The following is a 26401-nucleotide window of genomic DNA, read 5'->3' as shown; positions in this document are numbered from 1 at the left end:
ATTCATTCAACCTAAATTGTGTCTCATATTACAATGGACCAACTTCGTTTCAATTTGGAGGTGCGATCTAAAACTTTTCTCCCCCCTTGACTTTCGAGTCTCAAATTTCAGGTGCGGCTTAGATTTGGGAAATTTTTTTTCCTTGATTTTGAGTCTCATTTTTCAGGTGCAGCTTAAATTTGAGTAAATACAGTAATTGAAACATTGTGTTTCAAGTAAAAGTAATTATAAGAATTGAGGTACATTGACCTTGTGCTTTGACTGAAATGTACCCATTGCTTGAAAGGGCTTTTCAAAAAGATTGTGACTTCCTAAACATGTAAGCAAAGTTAGGTATAATTCTAACACAGAAAGTAAATACAAGAAGCTGAACCACACAAATACTGCTGATAAAGAAGATATAAGTATAAAGATTGATACATAATGGGGCAGATAATTTCAATCAATCTTATGTTGTAGTGAATGTCTCTGCTATGTTACATCAAAACCAACCATTATTATAAAGAAATTTAGGTTATTGTTTTCCAAAGAAGTTTTAATCTTAAGCAATAGATTCAGAATAGATCACATGGTCGCAGTTGACCTCTGCTTTGTGAAAAGAGCTGCAAGTTCAACAGGATTACACTGAGGTGGCAAGAGTCATGGGATACCTTCTAATATCGCATTGGACCTCCTTTTGCCTGGTGTAATGGAGCAACTTAACATGGCACGGACTCAACAAGTTGTTCGAAGTCCCCTGTAGAAATACTGAACCATGTTGCCTCTACAGTCATCCATAATTGGGAAAGTGTTGAGAACGCATGATTTTACACACAAACTGACATTTAAGGACATAAATGTTTGATGGGATACATGTCAGGCAATCTGAGTGGCCGAACCATTCGCTCATACTGTCCAGACTGTTCTTCCAACCAATCGTGAACAACTGTGGATGGTGACACGGCGCACTGTCATCCATAAAAATTACATCATTGTTTGGGAACATGAAATCCGCAAGTGGCTGCAATGGTCTCCAAGTAGCCATACATAAATATTTCCAGTCAGTGATCAGTTCCATCAGACCAGAGGACCCAGTCTACTCCGTGTAAACAAAGCCCACAGCGTTATGTAGCCACCACCAGCTCGCACAGTGCCTCGTTGACAACTTCAGTCCGTGGTTTCAAGGGGTCTGCACCACACTCAAACCCTACCATCAGCTCTTGCCAAATGAAATTAGGACTCAACTGACCAAGCCTCAGTTTTCCAGTTGTCTAGAGGCAACTGATACGGTAGCAATTCCAGGAGAGATGCTGCAGATGATATCGAGCTGTTAGCACAGGCACTCATATTGGTCATCTGCTGCCTTAGCCCAATAACACCAAATTTCCCCACAATGTCCTCTTTCACCACAATGTCCTATTTCACCACAATGTCCTAACTGGTACGCTTGTTGTACATCCCACACTGATTTCTGTGATTATTTCACGCAGTGCTGCTTGCCTGTTAGCACTGACAACACTAAGCAAATGCTGCTGCTCTCGGTCGTGAATAACTGTGTTGTTGTTGTTGGTGAGAGGTAATACCTAAAATGTTGTATTCTCAGCATACTTTAGACACTATGGACCTCAGAATATTGAATTTCCAAATGATTTCTGAAATGGAATGTCCCATGTGTCCAGCTCCAACTACCATTCTAGGTTTCAAGTCTGTTAGTTCCCATCGTGCAACCATAATCAAGTTGGAAACTGTTTCATATGAATCACCTCAGTAAAAATGACAGCTCTGCCAATGCACTGCCCTTTTATACATTGTGTATGCAATACTACCACCATCTGGATATGTGCATATGGCTTTCCAATGACTTTTGTGATTTCTATCCTGTGCAAGCTCCTTCATCTCTGCATGGCTAATATCATTTGAATCTGCTTTCTGTAGTCAAGACTTGGCCTCTCTTTACAGTTTTTACCTCCCACACTTCCCTCCAATACCAAAATGACAACTCCTTGATGTCTTGGGATGTGTGCTTTCACTCCTTCCCTCCATTCAGTCAAGTTGTGCCATAACCCCCCCTCCCCCCCCCCAATTCTCTATTGTTTATTGTCCACATTTCACTTCCATATATGGTTACATTGACATCACTTAATACCATCTAACTCTGCTCCTGGACTTAATAACCATCTGGGTTCTGTTGGGAATTGGGTCCACAATATTGTCCACGTCGCATCGAGGTTAAGCCACTCACTGAGGAAATGATAGCACAGAACTAACAAATTGCGGAGATACTGGTGTCAGCATTTTATCCACTGTTCCAACACCTACCACAGATTTTGTATGGGGTTCAAGTCAGGTGACTTAGCAAGCCAATCAAAATGCAAACGGGTGGGGATCTTTAGAAAACTAGTCACGTATTCTTCCAGCTTTACAAATATTGCTGTTGTCGTCTTGGCCTCTTCCGAAGTGACAGCCTCCAAATCTTGATTGCAAGTAGTTCCCATCACAGTGTTCTCTCATTAAAGCACAACTAAAGCCTGAACATGAGTTGTGCACAAATAGCTCAGTTGCTAAGCGCACGGCCTTGTAAGGCAGAGTTATGGCAGTGAGAAGCACTGTGAAACATGGTTATAATGTTCCAGGAACCTGGCCATTTACTTAGCTCACACGTACCACCAATCTCTTACCCGGCACAAAGTTTCGAGGAAATGGAAGAAAGTGCAGGTGACTCCCATATATAAGAATGGTAAGAGAACAGATGCAAAGAACTACAGATAATATCCTTAACATCACTTTGCTGCAGAATTACTGAGCATATTCTAAGTAAGAACATAAATTTTCTTGAGACAGAAAAGCTGAGCATATTCTAAGTAAGAACATAAATTTTCTTGAGACAGAAAAGCTTCTGTCCACAAATCATCACGGATTTTGAAAGGATTGCTCATTCGAAAATCAGCTTGCCCTTTTCTCACACGATATCCTGCACTGTGGATTAAGGGAAACAGGCAGATTTCATATTCCTAGATTTCTGACAAGTGTTAGATACGGTGTCCCACTGCAGGCTGTTAATGGTCTGAGTGTACGGAACAGGTTCCACATATGTTAGTGGCTCAAGGCTTCTTAGGTAATAGAATCCAGTACTTTGTCCCTGACGGTGATTGAAAGGAGCATCATCAGGAGTGCCCCTGAGAAGTGTGAGAGGACCACTCTTGTTTGCTACATATATGTAAATGATATGATGGACTGGGTGAGCAGCAAGCTGACGCTGTTAGTTAATTATGCTTTGCTGTACAGAAGGGTGCCATTTTTGCGTGACTGTAGGAGGGTACAAGATGACCTGGGCAAAATTTATAGTTGGTGTGATGAATATCCTCTAGCTCAAATTAGAGAAATGTGAGTTAATGCAAATGAATAGGAAAAACAAATCCATATTGTTACAGTGTTAGTGGTGTGCTGCTTAAAACAGTCACATTGATTAAATATCTAGGCGTAACGTTGCAAAGTGATTGGACCTGGAACGAGCACAAAAGGATGTAGTAGAGAAGACAAATGGTCAGTTTAGCTTTACTGCAAGAATTTTAGGAAAGAGTAGCTAATCTGTAAAGTAGACCATTAATAAAACACTAGTGTGACCCATTCTTGAATAATGCTCGAGTGTTTGGAAACCCCACCAGTCCAGATTAAGGAAAGACATCTTCGATCAACATCTGAGTATGATGAAAATGTTCTGTGAACTGAAATGGGAATCTCTGGAATGAGAGAGACATACCTAATGAAAAAATTTAGGCAACTGACACTTACAGATGACTTCAGAAAAATTCTACTGCCACCAACACACATTTAGTGTAAGGACCTCGAACACGAGACAAGGGAAATGAGTGCTCGTGCAGACACACACACACACACACACACACACACACACACACACACACACATGTGGTTGTTTTCTTTCACTCTGTTTGCATGCAAGATAGGAAAGGCATCAAAAACAACATACGCACTACACTGCAGAGTAAAATATTCATTCTAGGGACACTCATTCACTGCCTGGACTGGAAGCTTTCATCTTATCCTCAAATTTAGTAAGGTCATTTGTAGTAAGGAGATCACAACTGCCAGAGACTCACCTGCTCTCCAGAAGTGACGCTGGCCAGCACACCCCCTTGCTGAGATTCTTGCCTTGGGCGCCGCCCACCGGGCTTACGTGGTCCGAGGGGCTTCTTAGCCTTCGTCACACCTTGTTGTTGCTGGTGGAGTCTCTCTGCAAAAGAAATATTATCTCAAATGATCTGCCTTCTCCTTACAGGCAGATTAACTCAAATTACAATTGACAATTCCCTATGAAGAAAACTCTGAGTCTGCAGCAGACACAAGGAAATGATCTATTGACACATAACTATCTGGGATTCTGAAAATATTGTTCTTGTCAAACACAACTGACTCTTCATTCGCATGAAGTACTGAGTGCTGTCAGTCGAAAATCTCAAGTTGCTTCGATATTTTTACATTTCTAGGAGGCTTTTGAACCATTCCTCATAAGTGGATTTTAATTAAATTATGTGCCTAGGGAGTAAAGATTCAATTGTGTGGCTAGGGTCATGATTTCCATTCAGAAAGGTCACAGCTTGTAGTAACTGACAGGAAGTCATGTAGCTAAACTAAATTGATGCCTAAGTTTGACAAGGAGGTGTTATAGGCCCTCTGCTATTCTTAATCTAGATATTGATAAGCGGCACTCAAATATTTTCAGGTGATGCTGCTGCAACTAGTAAAATCATCAGAAGGCCAAAATAATTATGATTTAGAAAATATATCTGCATGGTGCAAAAAGTGGCAATTAACACTAAACAGAAAAAAAAAGTATGAGGTCCTCCACACTAGTTAATACAACAAAATACGTAGAGATTACAGATACAAACAACTTAAATTGGAACCATCACATAGAAAATTTTGTGGGAAAGGCTGTGTTTTATTTACAGAAGAGTTAGAAGATGCAACAAACCAACAAGGGTATGCTGGAAGTTAAGCCCTTCGAATTTTTTACATGAACACTCAAAGATTTTTAAATAAAATGAAGATTATATACATTCTACATCTTTATTCTTCATGAACCATGGACCTTGCCGTGGTGGGGAGGCTTGCGTGCCTCACCGATACAGATAGCCGTACTATAGGTACAACCACAACGGAGGGGTATCTGTTGAGAGGTCAGACAAACGTGTAGTTCCTGAAGAGGGGCAGCAGCCTTTTCAGTAGTTGCAAGGGTAACAGTCTGGATGATTGACTGATCTGGCCTTGGAACAATAACCAAAACGGCCTTGCTATGCTGGTACTACGAACGGCTGAAAGCAAGGGGAAACTACGGCCCTAATTTTTCCCGAGAGTATGCAACTTCACTGTATGATTAAATGATGATGGCGTCCTCTTGGGTAAAATATTCCAGAGGTAAAATAGTCCCCCATTCAGATCTCCGGGCGGGGACTACTCAAGAGGATGTCGTTATCAGGAGAAAGAAAACTGGCGTTCTACGGATTGGAGCGTGGAATGTCAGATCCCTTAATCGGGCAGGTAGGTTAGAAAATTTAAAAAGGGAAATGGACAGGTTAAAGTTAGATATAGTGGGAATTAGTGAAGTTCGGTGGCAGGAGGAACAAGACTTCTGGTCAGGTGACTACAGGGTTATAAACACAAAATCAAATACGGGTAATGCAGGAGTAGGTTTAATAATGAATAGGAAAATAGGAATGAGGGTATGCTACTACAAACAGCATAGTGAACGCATTATTGTGGCCAAGATAGATACGAAGCCCACACCTACTACAGTAGTACAAGTTTATATGCCAACTAGCTCTGCAGATGACGAAGAAATTGAAGAAATGTATGACGAAATAAAAGAAATTATTCAGATAGTGAAGGGAGACGAAAATTTAATAGTCATGGGTGACTGGAATTCGAGTGTAGGAAAAGGGAGAGAAGAAAACGTAGTAGGTGAATATGGACTGGGGCTAAGAAATGAAAGAGGAAGCCGCCTGGTAGAATTTTGCACAGAGCATAACTTAGTCATAGTTAACATTTGGTTTAAGAATCATGAAAGAAGGTTGTATACATGGAAGAACCCTGGAGATACTAAAAGGTATCAGATAGATTGTATAATTCTAAGACAGAGATTTAGGAACCAGGTTTTAAATTGTAAGACATTTCCAGGGGCAGATGTGGGCTCTGACCACAATCTATTGGTTATGACCTGTAGATTAAAACTGAAGAAACTGCAAATAGGTGGGAATTTAAGGAGATGGGACCTAGATAAACTGAAAGAACCAGAGGTTGTACAGAGTTGCAGGGAGAGCATAAGGGAACAATTGTTAGGAATGGGGGAAGTAAATACAGTAGAAGAAGAATGGGTAGCTTTGAGGGATGAAGTAGTGAAGGCAGCAGAGGATCAAGTAGGTAAAAAGACAAGGGCTAGTAGAAATCCTTGGGTAACAGAAAAGATACTGAATTTACTTGATGAAAGGAGAAAATGCTAAAATGCAGTAAGTGAAGCTGGCAAAAAGGAATACAAACGACTCAAAAATGAGATCCACAGGAAGTGCAAAAAGGGCTGAACAGGGATGGCTAGAGGACAAATGTAAGGATGTAGAGGCTTATCTCACTAGGGGTAAGATAGATACTGCCTACAGGAAAATTAAAGAGACCTTTGGAGAAAAGAGAGCCACTTGCATGAATATCAAGAGCTCAGATGGAAACTCAGTTCTAAGCAAAGAAGTTAAAGCAGAAAGGTGGAAGGAGTATATAGAGGGTCTATACAAGGGCGATGTACTTGAGGACAATATTATGGAAATGGAAGAGGAGGTAGATGAAGATGAAATGGGAGATATGATACTGCGTGAAGAGTTTGACATAGCACTGAAAGACCTGAGTCGCAACAAAGCTCCGTTAGTAGACAACATTCCATTACAACTACTGACAGCCTTGGGACAGCTAGGCCTTACATAACTCTACCATCTGCTGAGTAAGATGTATGAGACAGGCGAAATTCCCTCAGACTTCAAGAAGAATGTAGTAATTCCAATCCCAAAGAAAGCAGGTGTTGACAGATGTGAAAATTACCGAACTATCAGTTTAATAAGTCACAGCTGCAAAATACTAACTCGAATACTTTACAGACGAATGGAAAAACTGGTAGAAGCTGGCCTCGGGGAAGATCAGTTTGGATTCAGTATAAATGTTGGAACACCTGAGACAATACTGACCCTACGACTTATCTTAGAAGAAAGATTAAGGAAAGGGAAACCTACGTTTCTAGCATTTGTAGACTTAGAGAAAGCTTTTGACAATGTTGACTGGAATACCCTCTTTCAAATTCTGAAGGTGGCAGGGGTAAAATACAGGGAGCGAAAGGCTATTTACAATTTGTACAGAAACCAGATGGCAGTTATAAGAGTTGAGGGACATGAAAGGGAAGCAGTGGTTGGGAAGGGAGTGAGACAGGGTTGTAGCCTCTCCCCGATGTTATTCAATCTGTATATTGAGCAAGCAGTGAAGGAAACAAAAGAAAAATTCAGAGTAGGTATTAAAATCCATGGAGAAGTAATAAAAACTTTGAGGTTTGTCGGTGACATTGTAATTCTGTCAGAGACAGCAAAGGACTTGGAAGAGCAGTTGAACGGAAGGGACAGTATCTTGAAAGGAGGGTATAAGATGAACATCAACAAAAGCAAAATGAGGATAATGGAATGTAGTCGAATTAAATCAGGTGATGCTTAGGGAATTAGATTAGGAAATGAGTCACTTAAAGAAGTAAAGGAGTTTTGCTATTTGGGGAGCAAAATAACGAATGATGGTCGAAGTAGAGAGGATATAAAATGTAGACTGGCAATGGCACAGAAAGCATTTCTGAAGAAGAGAAATTTGTTAACATAGAGTATTGATTTAAGTGTCAGGAAGTCTTTTCTGAAAGTATTTGTATGGAGTGTAGCCATGTATGGAAGTGAAACATGAACGATAAATAGTTTGGACAAGAAGAGAATAGAAGCTTTCGAAATGTGGTGCTACAGAAGAATGCTGAAGATTAGCTGGTAGATCACATAACTAATGAGGAAGTATTGAATAGGATTGTGGAGAAGAGGAGTTTGTGGCATAACTTGACAAGAAGAAGGGATCGGTTGTAGGACATGTTCTGAGGTATCAAGGGATCACCAATTTAGTATTGGAGGGCACCGTGGAGGGTAAAAATCATAGAGGGAGACCAAGAGATGGATACACCAAGCAGATTCAGAAGGATGTAGGTTGCGGTAGGTACTGGGAGATGAAGAAGCTTGCACAGGATAGTGTAGCATGGAGAGCTGCATCAAACCAGTTTCAGGACTGAAGACAACAACAACAACATTCTTCATGTCTACATATTTGCTGGCCTCTGTTACTAGTGGTCTCAAAGTGTAGCTTGCAACACGATGGTGAATAATGTAACTATGTCAGTGTGTGAAAAACATCCTGCTGTAATCGAGTTTCTAATTTGAAGAGCTTGTCCACATACAGAACACCCTCTCCTTCAGCATGATAATCCCAGTCAACACATGAGCGTTGCAACATCTGCAATAATCCGCTACGATACATTCACTCTTATCGACCTTCCTCCACACAGTCCTGACTTGGCCCCATGCGATTATCTTCTGCTCTCAAAAGTTAAAGACCACTCTCAAGGATTTCACTTTGATAGTGATGAAGCAATGCAGACAGAGGTGAGGTTGTGGCTCTCTCTAGAAAGCCAAACTTCTACAGTGATGGTATCAACTGACTGGTCTCTCGTTGGAAGAAACACATTTGTCGCTAGGGTGACTAGGTTGAGAAATAAATATGTAGATATGAAGATTAAAGATGCAGAATGTTAACAACATTTGTTTGATTTAAAAAGCTATAAAAAATTTTCACATAAAAAATTTGGAGGTGTTACCTTCTAGCATGCGCTCATACTAAAGAGACTGCCTGTACAACACTTGTCCGTCCTTTTCCTACGTACTGCCGCATGGCACACAATCCTTACCATATAGGATTGACGAAAAACACAGAAAAAGTTTAGTGAGAAGGAATTCATTTTGTAGTACCACAAAAAAAAGAAGACTGTCATGATACAATACGTGAGTTGTGTGGTAATCATTGAGACAAAGATGTTTCTCATTGTGACAAGATTGTTTCAAAAATTATGTGACAGCATCTTGTTGACTCCTACATACTCAGACAGAACTGATCAACATAATAAAATAAGAGAAATCAGAGACTGAATGGAAAGATTTAGGTATTCATTTTCTCCCACATGCTATTCTAGAATGGAATGTTTGAGATATAGTATGCATGTGATTCCATGCCTCTGCTAGACACTTAAGTGTGAAATGTAGAACGGCCATGTAAATGTAGATTCAGGTAGGAAACAAGAGTGAAAAATAACATAAACAGCCCCTTCCTTTCACTTAATGGTTAAAACTAGATCCAAAATGCAGTTTTGAAGCTTGTTCTACACTTTTCCCAGTGTAGCGATGCAAGGGGTGCCAAATTTGTTATAAAAGTCTCTAAATTACTGAGCGGACAGTATTTTTCAGTACAGGTATTTCGTTCATTCCAAGCGAGTATCGATTTGAGACATCATCGTCTAGACACAAGTTGACTGTAATCTGAATATGTTTTAGCAAACTAATAGTTTCTTTCACGCGATAAAATTTTATTCATTATGAAATGCAAGTTCTTGAAGTTTACTCAGAATGGGAAATGTTAATAAGTAATTTCAGGACATAATTTATCTGTTTAATATGAAGGTGTTTTGAATTTTGTGGGCATGAAAAAGTGTGAATTTATGTGTGGCCTTTACTCTGAGACAAGTTATTACTTACAGTGCAAAAAGTGCACGTGTACAGTTCTCTGGCCTGCACAGTGAATTTTATTTTTTGTGATTTTCACTCGAATGGAGACAAATCCAGTTTCATGCAGACTTTATGTGAGATAGACACATTACGTTATTACAAAAGAGTCATTTGGCCCATTAGGGAAAACTGAAATCTGCGCGCTCAATTGAAAATACGTTATACACTAGTGCGTGATCGAGCTGTCCAGTGAATCGCATACAATAGTTGCAAATGCGCTTGGACTTAATGCACAAAGTTGGAAATTAATTTTGAGACGTACTGATATTGACAAAAATGAACCAAAAGTGTATTCAAAATATCAAGGTTCTGTTTTAATTGAGACACATATCACCTTGTTGATTATGTTGCTCAGTAACAGTGAAATGCAGATTAATTAATTCATTAGAATGATTTGTGACGTAATAAGTCCCATTGCACGTACAAACTGTTAAAGGAAATTTGCTGACTGCCTGAGAGTGATTTTATTTCCAGAAATGCCAATAAACTGTCAGTTCCAAAAGTTAAATTAATAACCGTTGTGTAACTTCATTGATTGTCCCACACCACTACTGAACATGTTGTATCGTGTCTCTTCACAAGAGATCTCAAGAAGCCGGGATAAACAAGACACAAGAAGAAGACTAAAGTAGAGGCATTGGTATACCGTAACAACTTAAAAAAGAACAACACTGATTTTGATGTGGCACAAAACGAGCAACAAACATTACATGAGTTTTTCTTGGCCGTTTCTGTGGATGACTTTTACTTACAATCTTTAGTTAGCCCCTTCGTAGTCAAATATTATCTCCACTCTGTTCAAAATTACTTTAGGACTGACACTGTGGCACAACTATGTGGAGGTTCAAAGTAGAGTTGCCACATCCTACACAGAACAAATGCATAATCTTAACATTTTGTTTCACTTATTCAAACTTCTATTATGATCCTTGCAGTGTGTCTCTAAATTTGTTCCATGTCAGTTGAGTAGCCTACTTGATAAGGACTCAAAGCGCAGGAACAATACTCCAGAACTGATCCCACTAGCATCCTGTACACAAATTCCTCGTCCAACAAATTTTAGTCTTATATTCACCTTTGTTAATACTTTCCCATTTCATGTCGATTCGTAGCATTGCCCCTAGTAGTTACACGATTTGATGTGCTAAGAATATTCAACGCAAATCCTGTAATTATATACCGTCAAGTTCTTTCAGGAATTATCTTTCTATCACCAACATTTAAAGAGAGATGTCATTCATTATCCACAGTAGAAATGTTGGTTCAAGTTTTTCTGTATTTCCTTGTCCAACAACAATACTTTCCTCTAAACAAAAGCACTGTGAGTAAATAATCTTATTGTACTGCTCAGTCTATGTGATAAATCTTTTAAATATTGTATGGGAATTTCTGGTACAAAGCGAATAACTTGGAAGAGAAGCTAACAACTCACTGAACAGGGGAAGGGATATTCATGAAACATAAAATGCAAAATCTGTTTCTCCCAACACCAAGTGGAGCTCTGGCATGAAGATTTACGAAAACATACCAAATTCCTGCTCAGAGCGGCCGCGGTGTAAGTATATCCAGATCTTCCGCTTGGTGTCGTACTTGACACAGGGGTCCGGCTCGTAGTGCAGGCGGTCGAGTGCCCCGCTCACCACAGAATGCAGGTAGTTCTCCTGGGCAATCGGAGCCAAGTACTGAGAGTCACGCAGCAGCTCACAGATGTCGGAGCGCGTGCCCTCGCCGTTGGGCAGGCGGGCTGTCGCGTCACGCACTGTAAGGTAGCGACACACGAGCAAATGGTAAGTGGTGCGAGTGAAGAGTAGGCTTCAACTGTCACAAACTTCATTGGAAACAATCATATGCCAGAATAAAAATTATAAAAACCTGCAAAACAGGCAAAGATGTAAATATCTGCAATCATATCTAAATTATGATTAAGATCTACACCTATGTAAAATGATATTACTTTTTCCTGCAATAAATGCATACTTCGAAAATACGTATAAAATGTTGAAACAGAAATATGAGCTGAAAGTTGTACTTCATTCGTGATATGAGATACAGATGAATAAAGTTTAAGTTTCTTCCTTATATTGTACTCCTCTGAAACTCATAACAACTATTAAACTATTAGGTTACACAAATTAGTCACCCTAAAGATAGCACTAAGCATACAGGAAGGCAAGTTTTAAAAGCTAATTCCTTTAGAGAAATCACTTGCGGCAGGTAATGTAAACTACGGGTCAAAATACAGGAAGTGGCAGCAGGAAAACACACATATGAAGGTATTTAAATTTGCAAGCTTTCGGAGCCAGTGGCTCCTTCTTCTGGCAGAAGGGTTGAAAGGGAAGGAAGAGAGTGATAGAAAAGGACTGGTGAGGTTAAGGGAATGGGGAGAGTTAGGAAAAGTCAGTCAGATCCCAGTGTTCTGGCCAACTTCACTGAACTCTCTCCGTTTCCTAAATCTCAGCAGCCCTTTTCTTTCACCCCTCTTCCTTCCCCTTCAAACCTTCTGCAGGAAGAAGGAGCCACTGGCTCCGAAAGCTTCCAAATTAAAATACTTTTATATGTGCCGTCTCCTGCCACCACTTAGTGAGTAGTTTTTTATCTATCCAATTATATTATATTTTTAAAAATTGGTTTTTTCATTCACATACAGGAATTCTTGTATTTAGGAAAATCATGCTTGATGAAGTCATTTATCCTAAATTCTATTACCAGTCTGTCGTTAGCAAGCAACACACAGAAAATCAGCATTAATTTACGATGACTGTCAACAGCAAAACTATTTCTATAAATACAAATCTCACAGGTAATTCACAATGTCAATGTCTTTTATTTGTTTTGCAAATGAAATTTAAAAAACTGCCAAGAGTGGAATTTTGGGAAAGTAAAATAATAGTTGAGTTGAATTTACTTGTAGATACTCTGTTATTTCAATGTAATTTCTGATCAATCAAAAGTTAATGACTGTTCTTAAACAAAGGTATAAACAATTAGCTCATGATGCGTACTCACTGTAAACACCTTACCTTCATTGTTCAACTATTGAAGGTATCTTTAAAAAGGGGGCAGGAGTGTTACAGAATGAGTGAAACAGAGGTGACAGCAATCAGTTGAATTATACAACTGTACCTTCTCATAATGATAACAATTTTTATAAATTGTGTTTTATTTGACTTTGCAGTCTCACTGAATTTTTTAAGCAGCAACATATTTGACACTGACTGCATTTACAATAAATGTATACAATCAATGGCAAAAATGTTCTGATTTATAAAAATGTTCTGATTTCTTGATATATCAACTTTCAATTCACAATTTGCTCAAAGAATCACTTATAGTGATGAAATCGTGAAAAAGAGAGGAGGAACAATTTTCTCACAGAAATTTATGATCAACTAGCACTTAATGATACAGTAAGACTGAATCGGTAAAGAAAATGGAACCAAATCTCTTCCCCCGTAACAAGTAACAGTCGCCAGTACTTACCAAGTGCTAAGATGGTGACAAAATTTGGCCTCTCACCAACTAGCAGAGAATGCCCTCGTGGCTTGTTGGGCCCAGCACTCTGATTGTAAACTCCCTTGACGGGGCCCACAACAGATTCGTAACCGTGCATCCGAAAAGTGAAAGCCTTGTGAGGATTTTCATATCGGCGGCGTTCCTGAGGCACAAGTAAAGACAGACCATTGGATCGATCAGAATGAACACTGCTGGAAAACAGCATAACTAAAAATCATCCCACAGAAGTTCAAATTTCAATACTTCGACTAACTTGACTTTCAATCTGAAATATAGTCCTACCTACTTTTTATTTTATTTTTATTTATTTATTTATTTACCTTTTTAATTTAAAATTCTTTTCACAGGGACTAATAATAATTACACATTTCTATGTTGTAAATCTCTAGGTCATTTTGGTAGCAAACTGTGACATAAAAATCAGTGCAAATTGCTACCTACTTTTAGACTAATTTAAATTAGTTGGCATTCAGTGTTTAAGGTCAATGAGACAAGCACTGTCTGAAGCATTAATCACAGCACTCCACTTTACTGCCTCCGTGTACTACAAAAATTATGTAATAAATCTGAAATTTATTTATGGTAAAGATATCTATAATGTCTTTAACCATGTAAAAAATATGGATAGAAGTTATAGTTTTCTCTCCCTTGAAATAAACAAAACTTTTATGGCCAGGAAAGCTTGCAAATCGAAAACTGGCAGGCATGGTGCTTTGGGTAACTAAAGTGGCAACACAACTGGAACCTATCTGCATGCCTTTGGCTTATAGCTGTGTAGTTGTTTTCATTTTGTGCACAATATTTTGCCCCAGGTGTCTTCTTAAGGTGATGTGCTCCCTACCTCAACTGCAACCACACTGTGGTCTATTTTTGGTCTCACATTGCTATTTACAGCCAAGTTTCAATACCGGCACCCACCACAAGCTTTGATGCTCATGTGTTTTTAATATTTCACACTGTATTTCACTAAACAGACTTTCTCACAGCATTTTCACCTGCAGTAGATGAGTTGGCCTGCGAGATACTAAGAAATTGGAAGCCAGACTCTTATTTAAAGTGATATGCCCTTCACAATGTATTGGGCTTTCCAACATCTTTATTTCAATAGATTCCATAATTATGATGTTCAAAGAGCTTCACATTTGCACACTTATACTATAGTCTGATTAAAATTACTTGATAAGTGACACTTCTTACACTTGGAGCTGTCTTCCTCTAGTCAGAAAGCTCAACATCATGCCCGAACTGTTCATTGTTGCCAGTCATAACAAATGGTCAGCTCACTTCCAATTCATTTTATGGCTTTTTTTGTGACGTGTTTGGACACTGAGTCCTGGGTCTGGCCCTTTTAATGATAACTATCCAACAAGGGACACACATAAAACGATGGTAACTAAATATGCACATTTTATACACAGAATTAGCCAAAAACTACTGGATCCTCCTGCTAAGACACGATTCGGCCACATATTCAATTATCATCATCACAGGGATTGCCCTACAATAAATAAGCTTCATAAAACATTCCATAAGGTCAAAGTTTTTGAAAGCAGCAAACAATTGTTGCAAGTGGTTCTATATGAGAATTAACATAACACCAGAATAATAAGCAGTGCTGTAGCACAAAGTTAAGTTTCAGTACCAACATGCAGTATGTCGCGGGTTCTAGTCTTGTCAGTTAGGTCAGTTAATTTTTTTATTATTTATAAATCTTTATACAACTGACTCAAATTATTATTATTATTATTATTATTATTATTATTATTATTATTATTATTATTATTATTATTATTACTATATTTAAGTAATTAGTTTAAATTTTTTTATTTTTAATCTTTTGTCACATCATTTTCGTCATCAGACTGATTTTTTTATTTGCTCTTATTTTTTCTTCCTATTATTCTTTTTTTTATTTGGAGTCTGTTTGTGTCACTCATAACGTGACAAAGTATCAACCAGGACTACTCACTGGTTGGTATTTCATCAGCTCACATAGCCAGTATAAGGGTAATTTCATGTAACTGATGAAAGTGGGAAGTTACAGTTCCACCTTTAGTGCTGAAACTGTAATTTTTCTGTATTTCATTTACTCAGAGAGATCTACTTTCAATAATTGCCGTGAAGAAAGCGAGCATGATTAATAGTTCTGCTGCAGGTTGTAGACTGCTGTTTTCTCAGATACATTGTACATCACGAAGTTGTGGTTAGATTAGGACATGAGTGTAAATGTGTCATTTGCTGCAGATCAGTCATTGGTCACTTAAAATCAGCTGTGAGCAGAGTCTCTCAGGTTCCCACCATACTTACTGGCAGCTGCTCCCAACATTACTCCACATTACACAAACAGCACTTCAGCACTTGTGAAGTGAATTGTCACATTCGCATGTTGCCTTTAATCAGACAGCAGCTGATGTGGCAACACTGTAATAATACATGACAGATGTCAACCGTAAAGTAATTTTATACAGACTACAGTCTCCTTTTATTCAAACCAGTGTTTAGGAACAGCTGATTTGCTTGCCTGTTCTAGACAAGTGTGTTGCTGATATACCTTAATCTGCCTTGACTATTGTAATAGTCTGTCCCACATAAGACACGTTGCATTCAAAGGCTACAGCGGGCACTGGGAGTTTAATTCAGTTATTAATACTGGTGCGGCCTCAACAATACTCAACTGCTGCTAATGCTGATTAAACATCTCAGTGTACCTCCTCTGGCTGCACCTAGAGTAAATCCTATGTGCAAGTGTGACAACATTTTCTAAGTGTTTGCATAGTGTGTATCTGAGGCTGGGTGTCAGTACCAGCCTGGTACTCATGTAGTGAGATGCAGAAAATTGCCTAGAAACCATGTCCAGTCCATCCAGATCATCTACATTCCTTATTAACTTAATTCAATCCAGGTGACGTAGTTTCGCAGTCGCATCCTCGCTTCCTGAGCACGGGGTCCCAGGTTTGATTCCTGGCGGGGACAGGGATTTTCACCTGCCTCGAGATTACTAGGTGTTTGTGTTGTCCTCATTCATGAAAGTGGCGAGATTGGGCTGAGCAAAGGTTGGGAATTTGTACGGGTGCTGATAACAGCAATCCAGGTGAGGCTCTTTCCCTCATATTGCAGAAGTGGCATGTTAATGAACTTGGCTAACTGTGTTGTCTGTACAATATGTAACAGTTCTGGGAGAGGACAATACTTATGTAAAGGAAATCACATACTGCAAACAATTCTGAGTACTGCAGCCTTTGGAGTTTTTATCAATTGGGCACAACAACAGACTTCAAAAGAATTCAGAGATGTGCTGCTGGGATCATAAAAGGACAATGTATGCCATACAATGGTGTAAGAGAAATGTGGGCAATGAAGACACTCCTTTAGAGGTTTTGGGGGGAAGTATTTGATCACACACCATACAGCCTAGGCTTGGCTCCCTACGATTTTGGTTTCAATTTCGCAATCTATTGGACTTTACTTTCCAAATAACCTTCGTAGGGCCTGTATTTTGAGAAGATCGTGCAACCATTGTGGTGCAATCGTATATTTCTCGTGGAGATCGCAAGGATAAGAGAGATTACACCACATACAAAATACAATCTGCAAATTAAACAGGAAAGAACAATGATAATTTTGGAACACTGTACCATACATCATGCATTCCGCAATGGCTTGTGGAGTATATACGCAAATGTATATGTGGGTTGGAGACAAGGCAATGAGAACATATAACAACACAGCAAGCAGCCCCTGAAGAAGATTATGACAAGGTCGGATGTCAAAATATTGTGTATAAATGGATTAAACTATTCAGTTTCACACACAAAACCATTCCATCCAATCAGTTGTGTCGAGGAAAATGAAAGATCAGAGTGGGAGGCAACAGACCCAAGCTTCCTTGGGAGGGACAGTCCAATCCTCTCACTTTCAAACACCAACTACTCTGATTACAACAGAAGCACAATAGAAAGCCCAAGCAATTTGCAGTTTTCACTCAGTATTATTCGGTAATTGTGCCTCCAACCGACCTGCTCCCGGTAGATCTCCTTCTCGGCAGCAGTGCTGGGCCGCACCACCCAAGTCGTGGGGCATCTGGGTGGAGGTGGAGACTGTGCGCGGTCATCGTCATCCGTGCTTTGCCCCGGCACCTCGCCGCCATCTCCCTCCGAGGTGTCCACCACCCTCACGTGATCCGCCCCCGCGCTGCCCTTCTCCCTTTCCCTCTCTCGGCCGTGGTGGGAGTGCCGCCTCCCGCCAGGTCCCCCGTGCTGCGCTGGGGGTGGTGGCGGCCGTGGCCCGACGGCTCGCATCTCATCCCGGCGCAGCAGCCAGTGCTGGCAGAGTGGCAGCAGGTGGGAGTCGGAGTCCCTCCCGGCACCAATCCACTGGTACGCTTGGTTCGGTTTGCGTTCCAAATACGGCACGAATTCGTCTGGCTGAAAATCTGCAGGAACAGTGACAAAAGATAGATTGTGATCGATAAATTGATTACACAATTTGAACACATTTACAGTTTTTAAAAGAGAATTTTTCATACATTTAGTGGGTATTTAGGGGTGTCAGAATACAACCACTTCAAAACATTCTCTGTGAATAGTGCCACCTGCACAGCTTCAATGTACTTAAAGAACACCATCACAGAACCACCAAACAATGTTGTTTGTTGTATTTATTTATTAACAATCTGTTTTGGTAAGTGACCTTCTTCAAGTCACCTATGTAAACGATCCACGTATGGTGCCAATGCATGTGCCACAGACCATGCAGTGATATTGCAATCGACCAGAGGTCCCTATTTAAGTAGCAGATACTGGACGAGTCATACATGTGATGATCACATCCTGACTTGAGGAGGACGCCTACAGGCACAGAATGCCAGGTAGACATGTCAAATGACATCTCATAGCTACGCCAATTTTTAGAAGGGTTTTAATGCTCATCATAAAAACTGCTGACTGCTCAACAAACTGTGTGGCTCACAAGTTTGATTGTTCGGAGTGTTCTGCCAGAGAATGTCGAGAGCAGTGGACATGAGATGATACCCACATGTGACGTACCAGGTCTGGAGTGACAAGGGAGACAACACCGGAATGACGTTGACAGTCACTGATTGGAAAAATGTGGTGATTAGTGATGGATCCCAAGTCTTCTTTTGGGAACAGATGATAACTGCATACAGGTGCAGAGAGAGCCTGGTGAAAGGTATTGTTCAACCCACACTGTCACACGCCAAAGTGCCCGCACAGCCAGAATAAGGGATTGGGGGGACCATAGCTTAAGATAGCCGGTCCACTCTAATTGTGGTACTTGGAACCTTAACAGGCCACCATTATGTTGATGACATTCTTCAATGCCATGTAGGACCTATCCTACATGGTCTACCAGGGGCAATTTTCCAGCAAGATAATGCTTATCCACATACAGCTCAAGTTGTTCAAGACTTCCTACATCACATTTTGTCTCTTCCATAGCTGGCTGCTCACCAGACTTGTTTCCTACAGAGCACATGTGTGACCAGCTGGAATGCCAGATGCTGCTTTATCACTCTATACATGATTTTGGAAGGGACTGTTCAAGATTTGTGGACCATTTTGCCCCAGAACTACATCAGATGTCTAATTAACTCGATCCCGGACCTCGCCACAGGATGTATTGCAGCAAAAGGTGCTTCAACATATTAAGGATGTTGCGCTGTTGTTGTCTGCTTGTGCATATTGATTTCGGGATCAAGTCAATCTCTCATCTGTACCATTAAGTCTAATAAATTTCAATTTGACCGAATACTCTCATCTTGGTGCGCTATTTAAAATGTTCATGAATGTATAAACAGAGAGGTAAAAGAAATAGTACATGTCAAAATAATTAGAGTGAGCTATTGTGTCTAGTAGATACTTACATGTAACCCATACATCAGATTAAAGGAAGATCCCTTGGCTAAAAGTATGTAATTATTACTAGCTATAGTTTTTTTTTATGAAATATTACATTATGAAAACATTTTAACAAGGCTGTGTTCATAGAACATTTGCAACATGAACTGACATAATCTTTTCATTAAGTAAGCAAAATTGTATATGATGGAATGTAATATTAGGTAACATACAATTACAGCATTCTAGTCAACATTCTAGCATGTATATTTTCAAAGCTTCACGGTCCATGTGGTTTCCTCTGTTTTACTTGTTTTGTCAGCTTTATTCATTGTCCACATCCAAGAACATGGGTGTCATACATTGTGCATCTCTGATGAAGCCACAACCAGTTATGCCAGCTTGTAGCAAAACAGCTGCTTTTGTATGATAACAAACATCAGCTGATTCAGCTGTCAGATTTGCCGAGACAGTATGTTGAACAGTGCAATGGATTGTCAATTTATGCGCTTGAGTGATGGATAGAAAAATGTATAAGACAATGGCTACATGTATAAGTGACAGGTACTGACAGCTACTCTTGTTACGCTTTTCCATACCTATGATATGCAACTCCAATTGTCTAGTCATTTCCCTCAGTCAAATCCTGTGTTGTGCATGGCTGTTCCTGTAGACGGTATATATAAGCAGGCGGCCCGAATCTCGTGTTGTTCCATTCTCATATGATACATCCTCATTTGAAGGACAGATGTCCATTTAGCATGTCGGTCTCACAATGGGGGACACACACCCTATGAGAACTGAGTGATCTCCAAACAGGACACTAGTAGGAGCTGTTGTGGAGTACTGTTTGAGTGTTTGGGATCCACACCAGGTCGGATTAAAAGAAGACTTCGAAGCAATTTAGGATTGAGCTGCTAAAGATGTTATCAGTAGGTTTAAACAATGTGCAAGTATTATGGAGATGCTATGGAAACTCTAATGGGAATCACTGGAGGGAAGGCAACTTTCTTTTTGAGGGGCACTAGTGAGAAAATTTAGGGAAGCAGCATTTGAGCCTGACTTCAGAACAATTCTACTGCCACCCAACACACATTTTGCATAAGGGTCGTGAACATAAGATTGGAGGGGTTAGGTTTTGTACAGAGGTATACAGACTGTTGTTTTTTCCTTGTTCTCCTCGTGAGCCAAACACGAAAGGAAATGACTAGTATTGGTACAGGATTCCCCATATTGCACACCGTACAGTGGATTGCTGAGTATGTATGTAGACGTAGATGTATATGCAAGTGTAGACTTTCCCGGGATTAGCTCTCCCTTTGCAGGGATATGTGGTGGCAGCTTACTCTTCTGTCTAGCGATACAATTAGACTCCAGTGTTCCCTCCAGAAACTGAATCCTAATGGAGCTATTTCTAGATTTCAGGCAGCTGACTACAGTTTAACAAACATGCAGCAGATGATGTCGATTCATTAGTCTGCTTCACCCTTGTCAGCAACGGCTGTTCTGACAGTGGGGGGATCTATGCAAAACAGTCAGTCATCCAGGTAGTCTCATTGACTGCAATGTCATTTTGTTTGATTGGACAGGTTCACTCCACACAGGTGAGGTGCACTCTGCAGCTGTCACACACAAAGTAAGAGTAGAAATGCTTAGGGCATGGCGATTAGCTCCCCATGATTCAGATGCTCAAGGTGATAATAACTGTGTACTTGTCACCAAGGAAACTTCCTTCAGCATGATGCAATTGGTGTCCGTTTTCTATTTTGAAAGATGACCTTTTAGCTGAAAGTTTAAATGTATACCAGTCTTTCTGTTGTGCCCTCTGTGTCTCAATGTCGCCTCTGTATGGTGAGCACCAATCTATCCTTTTCATAATATTGATGATATTCCATCCTGGACTTTCCAAGGTTTGATAAATTTCTTTGTGATTGAAAAGCTTCTGTCCTCAAATTATCACACTTTTAGAAAGCACCACTCATGCGAAATTCAGCTTGTCCTTTTCTCTCACATAATATCCTACGAGCTACGAATGAAGGGCAACAGGCAGATATCATATTCCTATATTTCCAAAAGCAGTTTGACATGCTGTACCATTAAAAACTGTAAACAAAGGTACGAACATATAGAATATGTTGCCAAATACATGGGCAGTTTGAAGACTTGTGAAGTAACAGAAACCAATATGCTATCCTCAATGGTAGGTGTATCATCAGGCATGATCCAGGGAAGTGTAATAAGACCACTCTTGCTTGCTCTCCCATCCCTCGCACCCTCCCCCCCTCCCCCCCCCCCCCTGCCCGTCCCCATCTTTTTGAGTCATTAGTTTGATGCGGCCCACCACGAGTTCCTCTCTTACGACAACCTCTTCAGCCTGGAGTAGCACTTACAACTTACAACCTACATCCTCAATTATATGCTGGATGCATTCCAATTCCAATCTCTGTTTTCCTCCATAGTTTTTATGCCCTACAGCTCCCTCCAGCACTATGGAAGTTATTCCATGATATCTTAACTGATGTCCTGCCACCCCATCCCTTCTTCTTGCCAGTGTTTTCCATATCTACGTTTCCTCAATGATTCTGCAGGAAACCACCTCATTCCTTACCTTACCAGTCCACCTACTTTTTGTTCTCTATGAATGTAAGTGATCTGATGGACTGGGTGAGCAACAATCTGCAACTGTTTGCTGATGATGCACAAGTTTACTGGAACGTATCATCACGAAATGACTGTAGAAGGATACACGACGACTTCGACAAAATTTCTAGTTGGTGTGATGAATGGTAGCTAGCTCTAAATGTAGAAAAATGTAAGTTCATGCAGCTGAGAAGGAAAAACAATCCCGTAATGTTCAAATACAGCATTAGTATTGTGCTGCTAGACACAGTACGCCAATTAAATATCTACGCATAATGTTGCAAAGTGATATGAAATGGAATGAGCATGTAACAACACTAGTAGGGAAGAGGTATGACTGACTTCAGTTTACTACGAGTATTTTAGAAAAGTGTGGTCCACCTATAAAGGTCAAGCCCCATTGCCACAGTGGAGTGATGGCACACACAATTGGCATTCCCACCTAGAAGCAGCAGATGCTAGCGGTAGCCAATGACAGGCAGCCACTGAAATATGGGCTGGAACCCACTGAAAAGCATTTCAATGTGCACCTTGGAGACAGGTTCATTCATCAACACAGTTCATAATGGTGACTTAGAATATGCAATTGCAGTACACATATTTCAAACACTCTGTGAATGTTTGTCAGTCCATCTCTAAACTGCCACTGACAATATCATAGCAATGATAGACATAAAGCCAACACCCACTCATCATAGTGGTATAAGTTTATGGATTATGAACAGTTTGGATGGATGAATGATAAAATAAAGAAATATAATCAGATTGTTAAAGGAGACAAACATTTTAAATGTAATGAAAGACTAGAATCTGGTAGCAGGGATAGAAAGATGAAATAGGAGAATATGGGCTAGGTGGAGTCGCCTGGTACAATTTCGCACAGAGAACAATTTGATCATCGCTAAACTCTGTTCACGAATCTTGAAGGAAGGATGTGTACATGGAATACAGTAGACTTTTTCAAAACCAGATTTTAAATCCTAAGGCATTTCCAGGTGCAGATGCAGACTGACGATAATGTATTGAATATTGCAACAAAAGAGACAGCTACATGGAGTGAATTAAGAGATGAAACCTGAATAAAGACCCATAGGTTGTCGATATAATCTTTAAAGGGATAATTAGGCAACGATTGATTGAAATAAAGAAAAGAATACACTACAAGACAAATGGGTATCTTTGAGTGACCCAGAAATGAGAGCAGCAGAAGATATAAAGGGGGGGAAAGGTACAGTAGAAATTCTTGCATGATGTTGGGTTGGGTTGTTTGGGGGAAGGAGACCAGACAGCGAGGTCATCGATCTCATCGGATTAGGGAAGGACGGGGAAGGAAGCTGGCCATGCCCTTTCAAAGGAAACATCCCGGCATTTGCCTGGAGCGATTTAGGGAAATCACGAAAAACCTAAATCAGGATGGTCGGACGCAGTATTGAACCATCGTCCTCCCGAAAGTGAGTCCAGTGTGCTTTGCATGATGTAATGACTTCATTTGACAACAGAGGAAATTTGAAAAAGAAGTAAGCCGAGTAGGAAGTAGGAAGCACCAATGTCTAAAAAATTATACTGTCAGAAGGTGCAAAATCATAAATCAATAAAGCCTTTACAATTGCACTTGGAAAAGGTAGATGCTGCATGTAGGACAATTAAATTAATAAAAGGTTTTGGAACAAAGAAATGCAATTGTAAGAATATCAACAGCTCAGATGGCAAGCCAGAACTAAGCAGAGAAGAGAAGGCTGGAAGGTGGACACAATATGTGTATGGAGGCTGGTGGAGGGGGGGGGGGGTCTATACAATCTAAACTGAGCACAATGTTAGAATCCTCTGGAATGTGATCACGCAACGCAATACTGAAAACTATCTTAATCGAAGACCTTCATTTATGGCATTTGTAGATTTACAGAAAGCTTTTGAGAATCTTGACTGAAGTACTCTCTTAGAAGTTCCACAGATATCAGCAATAAAACACAGGGTCACAAAATTATTTACAGCTTGTATAGAAACCAGATAGTAATCGTAAAACTTCAAGGTCTTGAAAGGGAAGTAATAGCTGAGAAGACAGAATTAGAGAAGATATAAAATGTAGGCTGGTAATAGCAAGAAAAGCACTCCTCAAAATAAAAAAAAAATAAAAATTAAAAAAAATTGTTGACGTCAATTATAAATTTAAGTGCTGGGAAGTACTGTGTGATTGTGAAGTGTGTATGTAAGTGAAATAAGTACGATAAAGAGTTCTGTCAAGAAGACAATGGATGCTTTCAAAATGTAGTGCTAAAGAAGAATGCTGAATATTACATATGTAGATCCTGTAACTAATGAAGAGGTACTGAATCAAACTGAAGATAAAAGGTAATTTATGGCACAACTTGTCTAAGAGAAGCTGTTGGTTGACAAGGATGTATTATGAGGGATCAAGAAATCATTAGTTTGGCAATGGGAAGCAAAATTAGATATACGATGCAGTAGTTCGATAGAGATTAAGGGGATTACACAGAATAGACTACAGCAGAACATTGTATCAACAGTCTTCAGGCTGAAGACCACAACTAACATATATACGTATTTTAGTCTTGTTAACGCAGCCCTGCAGCAGCCAGCAGCACCTTCATGCATTTATTGCCAGATTATTTTTTTAATATAGTGGCTAATACGTATCACTTGTGCACCTGTGAAGTATTTGTGTGTATTTTACTTGTACTGCTAACAATCTCACATTATGAAAAAAGTTCCAGGGATACTAAACATTGTGCACAGAATATTGTATTTGGCACTTTATGCCTAGGTGTTTCGCGAGTATGTGATCAGGGATGTACAGTCTTTTGGTAAAAGAAGCTGACTTATCAGAGGCCATATATCCCACCTGTAAAGGCTATTTTAGCAGTGCTGTAAGGAATAATTGGCAAGCCAGTGTTATTACATGTTGTTCTAAATTATTACAAGAGTTGCAAACAAAGTTTCTTAAGGCAAAATGAAATAATTAATACTTGTTGATACATAGCACTTACATCTTATGACATACCAGAAAATTGGTTTGTGTTTAAGCTGTGTAGGTCTATATTTGTAAACATTAATGTGTTCCATGTCACTGTGCTTCTCACTCCACATGCTGTTCAATGGCATTTAAAAAGTATATCGTTCAATTGTAAAAAAACTACAGTTAGTTCCATATCTCAATAAATAAAAAAGTTTTGCGTATTTACTGTACAACAAAATATGAGACTCTTTGTGAGCTATCATTTGCAAAAAAACACATTTTGATATCCTGAACCGTTTACAAAATTTGATTCTGTTACAACCACGTGATCTACGGTGAACAGGGAGATCTGCAAGCAGCTGCCGCACAACCCGTCCACTGACATATCATCCAATATCTCAGGAACGGTGATAGCTATCGTTCTGCCCTCAACTTTAAAAACAATTTTGATATGTTGTCTAAATTTCATATGCAATAACATGTTACATAAAATGAACTACACCCGAAGGCTATGCAATGTGTCCTTACCTATGCACGCTAAACAAAATTTCCTGTAGTGTTTTGCTTGAAAGTGGTACAGCAAGTAATTGTGACAAAAAATGAAAAGAAATTCAGTCCTTTATTGGGCGAAGATATCAGACTGTTAGATGCAAAAAAAATCAAATTTTTTCACAAAATAGATTCATTTACATGGGATGATAAGTATTTTGTAGCTGCCTCCGCATCCAGGCCTGCGTAAATCCCTATGGCTGGTGATTGTATACCTGATCTCACGGTCAACGCATTCTGTGATTGGTGGTGCAGACCTACAGTACAGCAAGCAGCAGCAGCTGTGGTTCAACACGGACAAACTGTGACGCAGAGCCGGCTATGCCACACCACTGCAGGCATTTCCACTGCGGTCATTTCCACAGCAACCACAGCATTGACGTGATGCTCTGATATACGGCAGCCCTAATGGGAACATATAGAGCACACTAGTGCATCCTCTTCTACAGTACAGCTTGAGTGTTTGGGATCCCCACCAGGTCAGATAACAAGAAGATATCAAAGCAATTCTGAGGCACGTTACTAGATTTGTTAATAGCAGGTTCAATCAACACACAAGTATTATAGAGATACTTCATGAACTCAAATGGGAATCCCTGGAGGGAAAACCACATCCTTTTTATGAGGCACTACTCAGAAAATTTACAGAACCGACATTTAAAGCTGACTGCAGAACGATTCTGAGCAGTGCTACAGCATCGACTGCACGCCGACCAGCACAGTGCCATGAAATGGCACCAACTCATGCTGCAATGGATAAAGCGGGCAGTGCCACACCTCCACAAAGATGGAGTTCAGTGCCCCTGTCAATGCTGACATAACCAGCTGCTCATCGCTGGCTGGGATCAATCTGAGATTATTAGTACTGAGTAATGGGAAGACAATAATTAGCCCCTGCATTCTGCGAGTAGTAATAGTGTGTAAAGTTATTGCATGTAGGACACACAGGAAGCACATCAAGCCACCTTTCCTTTTATAAATAA

General features: G+C 39.9%; 1 protein-coding gene across 1 annotated transcript in view; it reads right to left on the bottom strand.

Annotated features, from left to right (window-relative positions):
- LOC126291695 (nuclear factor related to kappa-B-binding protein-like) overlaps positions 1-26401 on the bottom strand; it is a 197994-nt gene that overhangs the window by 112093 nt on the left and 59500 nt on the right. Inside the window, exons 9-12 of the mRNA XM_049985324.1 lie at positions 17414-17829; positions 13365-13539; positions 11413-11643; positions 4098-4231 (exon numbers count right to left, since the gene is read on the bottom strand). Coding sequence (XP_049841281.1) covers positions 4098-4231; positions 11413-11643; positions 13365-13539; positions 17414-17829 — 956 coding nt within the window. The remainder of the gene's footprint in view (positions 1-4097; positions 4232-11412; positions 11644-13364; positions 13540-17413; positions 17830-26401) is intronic.

The sequence above is a fragment of the Schistocerca gregaria genome, chromosome 9 (assembly GCF_023897955.1).
Source record: "Schistocerca gregaria isolate iqSchGreg1 chromosome 9, iqSchGreg1.2, whole genome shotgun sequence".
In the NCBI taxonomy this organism is placed as follows: Eukaryota; Metazoa; Arthropoda; class Insecta; order Orthoptera; family Acrididae; genus Schistocerca; species Schistocerca gregaria.
This window is presented reverse-complemented; position numbering and strand designations above follow the sequence as displayed.